At 35.4% G+C, this 4,732-nt stretch overlaps 1 protein-coding gene across 1 annotated transcript; it reads right to left on the reverse strand.

Moving 5' to 3' along the window:
* Window positions 1-2,359: 2,359 nt before the first annotated feature.
* On the reverse strand, window positions 2,360-4,455 carry LOC133804559 (pentatricopeptide repeat-containing protein At1g34160). Its single transcript, XM_062242710.1, has one exon. It carries the CDS (start codon window positions 4,413-4,415, stop codon window positions 2,670-2,672), a length of 1,746 nt encoding a protein of 581 aa, XP_062098694.1. The 5' UTR covers window positions 4,416-4,455; the 3' UTR covers window positions 2,360-2,669.
* Between the last annotated feature and the right edge of the window lie 277 nt (window positions 4,456-4,732).

Below are 4,732 nucleotides of genomic sequence, written 5' to 3' on the forward strand. Positions count from 1 at the left end.
CATTTTCACTTGTCCTCTTCTTCATTGCTTTCTGATAATGTCCTCTATAATAAATTGCAATTATCAGTGACATTTTAAAAAAAAACTAAATTTATCGTCTAATAACCAAGAAATTATGATAATTGCTATGTAGGCATTGGAACTCGAATTTGAATTTTGTGGGAAATGACATACTTGACCATTTGAGCTTGTCTTATTAGGTAAAATATTATTGACAATTTTAAAGAAAGAATACGCCTTGTGCTATGCTATGATATTTGGAATTGAGAAAAATCCTACTAAATACAAAGAAGAGAGAAAAATCTTACTAAAGTTTTTTCAAAATATGTACCATTTTTCAAGTTTCCAACAAATTAAAAAAGAAAGTAATAATTAGATAGCATCATTATGTCAAAGAAACTAGGAAGAAAAGAAAATAGATTTTTACGTAGTTTAGAGTAGTTAAATATAATTTCTCTTAACTTTTGTATACAAGAATTGAGCTTGATTAACAAATAAAAAGACCCCATATTTATAGGGGGTTCACATACTCCTCATATCTTTAGTAAAGTTACAACAATATTCAATTTAATTTAGGGGTTAAGATACTCCTTCTCACATCTTTAGGAGAGTTACAATAATATTTAATTTTTTTTTTTAAATTTGAAATATAAAGAATCTAGAAAGAATTGGGTTGACTAAACAAATACATAACTAAGTCCACAAATATAGGTTTTTATTATTTAAATGCAACTGCTTGTCGTCTACCGAGCATTCACTTTCGAGCCTACACCACGATTCGAGCTGACAACGACAATATTATTCATGTCGCCATCTTTCGAGATTTCGAAGTCAACCTTTGGCATGATCCAAACCTTTCGAGCTAACTCTTCATTTCAAGCCAGACTGGTAATGTGGCACTAGCACAAATGACATACTCATTTGATTATATAAATACGTTCGTTTGAGTAAATTATTTCTTTGGACCTTATCTTTGCGAGCTTACATTTCGAGATGACTTAATTCGTCTCGAAATTTGGAGTATAACAGCTTAAGATAAATTATGTAGCACCTCAAGATATTTTTAATTATTTTTTAACACCGAACTCAATCGTTTAATTTGCAATACTTATCTTTAGATATTTTTTTTAACATTTTTAAAGAAAAAGTTGTCTTGTAATGAAATTTGCATCATTGCATTGAAAATGATCTTGAATTACAAGTTTTTTTTTTTTTGAAACATTGCATGTTAGACAATGATGTATTGCAATGTATTACATAACATGACAATGTAAGTTCTTTTTGCCATTTACAACATTATTCTCCAATTACAATTAGACACGGGTGGCGATTACACAGTTCCATAAGTTGGATCATGATCTTCAAATTGGCAACTTGGTTAGAGAAAAAAAAAAAAGTATCGAACCTTTTCACAACAAGAGGGGACAAAAATACCCCTACCACCTTAGGAGAATAGGAGCACACCACCAACATAGGGGACCATATATACATTTAATATATATAATTACAAATATATAGTTGAAGGTTTTGAACTCCCAACTTGGGTTACAAACCCCAAGGGCCCCTGCTGTGGATTCTTTTTTGTGAGAAAAAGTATATTACCACCAGGCTATATCTAAGTGCATTACCCTTAAGCTATATTTCTGACCATATTTATTATATACTCCTTGCAATGTTAAACAATCTTTTTAAATTAAAAAACAAAGTAATGATTTAATGAATAAATCCTCTAAAAATAATAATTTTCTTGATCCCAAAATACTATGTTTTCTAACTGGTATGTATATATAATCTATGAATGACTAAAATCTTGTCATTTTTATTACCAAAATCAGTAGGGAGTCCAATAGTAATGCTTTTAAAAGTATCTCCAATGGAGTGCTAAATTGGTGATGCACTGTTAATATATAGCTCATTTTATAAAAAACTTACTCCAATGGTGTACCAAAAATTGTGCCAAATTTGGCACATGCTAAAAATTCGACAAAATTTGACACACAATATAGTATGATGCATATTTTGCATCACCATAAATATTACACATTTTTATTATTTTAGTATAATTTTTATCTATTTACATTAAATGTTATACTTTTTACATTATTATTTTATAATATCAACAATAAAATATAAAGAAAATTGATTACTTTTTGTATATTTTCAATAAATATCAAATTAATATTAATGAAATATTAAATTTTACAATAATTTTTATAATTATGCTAAATATATAATATATTGATTTTTTTGTGTCAGATATAACCCACTATTTACATCTTACACAACAGATGTTCTAACCGTCCAACTTTGTCCATGCATGTAAAGAAGTTAGCTTTAGACAAACTCAAAGTCTCAAACGGAACTAATAGTCGTGAGCAACAATTCCATGGCCATATAAAACATAGGTTGAGGAGGAGTATTATTGATAATTTCTATTGATACACCAAAGTGACAAATATGTTTGATAGCTTCTTTCTAACATCCCAACGCAAGCACTGTATTTGATTTGGGTTATCAAGACACAGAGCTGTAATATCAAGGGAAGAAAATTATAAGGTTGCCTAAGTCTAGTGAATGAAAAAAGAGAATTTGGTTGAGTATAAACCATGCTCTGTATTTCCATTAAGTGATATGTTCTTCTCAAACTTCATGAACTGTTTCATCACATTTCACCAATAATCTTTGCAAGAACACAAACCTTCTTTAAACCTGTGAAATCGTGCTCGATCACGCACAATAATTTCCCGCTTAAAAATCTTCGAAATGAGTTTGATTACCATATGACAATCCCCACATATTCTAAGGTTCTTAATCACTTGAATTGGGGTTCCCTCACTTGTACTAATCAAACCAAATGCCACTGCCAACTTCTCACTATGATGACTCAATGCATTCTCCTTGTCCTCCTCCCCAATATCATGCAACACATTATTAGTACTAGCCACATAGCCAAAGGCTCTCATTTTCAACTGTATCTCATCCATCTTAGCATAAATCTCGCGCCATTTCTCGTGGCTTTGATCGCCATTAACGAACTTGTGAATAACACCTTTGACTTCTGTGTAGCTAAAACCCGGTATCTTCTTCACATCCTTTTTCTTCATAGCCTGCCTAACCCTCCCTACATCGTCCCATCGCTTATGAGCAGCATAAACATTCGATAACAAAACAAAATCGCCACAACTGCTGGATCCCATTTCCATTAGCTTCTGTGATGCAATTTCCGCCATTTCTACATTCCCATAAGTCTTGGAAGCACCTAGCAAAGTCTGCCATAGCACCACATCAGGTGAAGTGGGCATCGAGTTTATTATTTCATAAGCTTCTTCAAGCCTCCCAGCTCTGCCCATTAAGTCAACAACACTCCCATAATGCTTCACATTAGGCTCCAAACCACACTCAGCCATAGAATAAAACAGCCTAACCCCTTCATCTACCAGCCCTGCATGATTACAACCACACAAAGCGCCAAGATATGACACTGCATCCGGTTGCACACCGGCTTCCTTCATTTGCCCGAAAAGCTCGAGCGCTTTATCAGCATTGCCATCCATAGCAAATGCCATGATCATTGTATTCCATGTCACAAGATTTTTCTTACATTTCATACTACTGAAAACTCCATATGCTTTCTCCACAAACCCGCATTTCCCATACATATCGACAACTGCATTACAAACTATCACATTCATGTCAAGCTTCTCCGCCATTATATACTCATGAATCTCTTCTCCTTCTCTGAAAGCCCCCAACTGCGAACATGCCGAGAGAGCACCCAGAACAGTGACTTCATTAGGCTTAAGACCACCCAATTCTTCTCTCATTCTCTTAAACATATCTATAGCTTCAGTGGATCGACTCCCTTGAGCCAAACCAATAATCAAAGCATTCCACGAGGCAATATCTCTCTTACCCATTTCATCGAACACCTTCCGAGCACACTCAATGTCGCCAACTTTCGCGTAAACGTCGAGCAGAGTAGTCTGCAACAACATGTCCGCACCGAACCCGAACCGAACCACCTGGGACTGGATTTGCCCGGCCTCGGAACGAGCCAAAGCACGTGCGCAGGCCTTGAGAGCGAAGGAGCACGTGAGAGCGTCGGCCCTGATAGGCGCGGCGCGTGACATGGTCCGGAACCATGAGATGGCGTTGGTGGGGTGGGGGCTCTGAGCGAGGCCCCGGAGGATGGCGTTCCAGTCGTTGGTGGAAGGGAAGGGGATGCAGGGGAAGATGTGGGAGGCGTAGGAGAGGTCGACGGCGGAGGGAGAAATGGCGATGAGTTCGAGGAGTTTGGTGGTGGCGGTGGGGCGGAGGTGGAAGAGGCCGGTGGTTAGGAGGTGGGAATGGAGCTGCTTGAAGTGGGAGTGGGAGAGAGAGCTGCGCCTCTGCAACAAGGTGTCCAAGTAGGCCATTCCATGGGAGATTCCTCCAGTCCTCTTCACTACTACTACTACTCAACGTGGGAAAAAAAACTTTTTTAAGTGTTTTAGGTAAAAATAAAAACTCAAATTTTATTTTTTAAATTAGTATAATTTCTAACATACAAGTTTTATATATATATATATATTGTAAAATATATATATAATCTTTTTTTATTAGCTATCCAAATATTTTAAAACTAATTTTACAATAAAAAAATGTTTATATTGTAATTATCTACACACAAAAAATAACTTATTTTGTGACTATGGATATAAACAAAAATAGACTTTCTCACAAGGAACTCATA

Source organism: Humulus lupulus, chromosome X (genome assembly GCF_963169125.1).
Source record: "Humulus lupulus chromosome X, drHumLupu1.1, whole genome shotgun sequence".
NCBI classification, from domain to species: domain Eukaryota; kingdom Viridiplantae; phylum Streptophyta; class Magnoliopsida; order Rosales; family Cannabaceae; genus Humulus; species Humulus lupulus.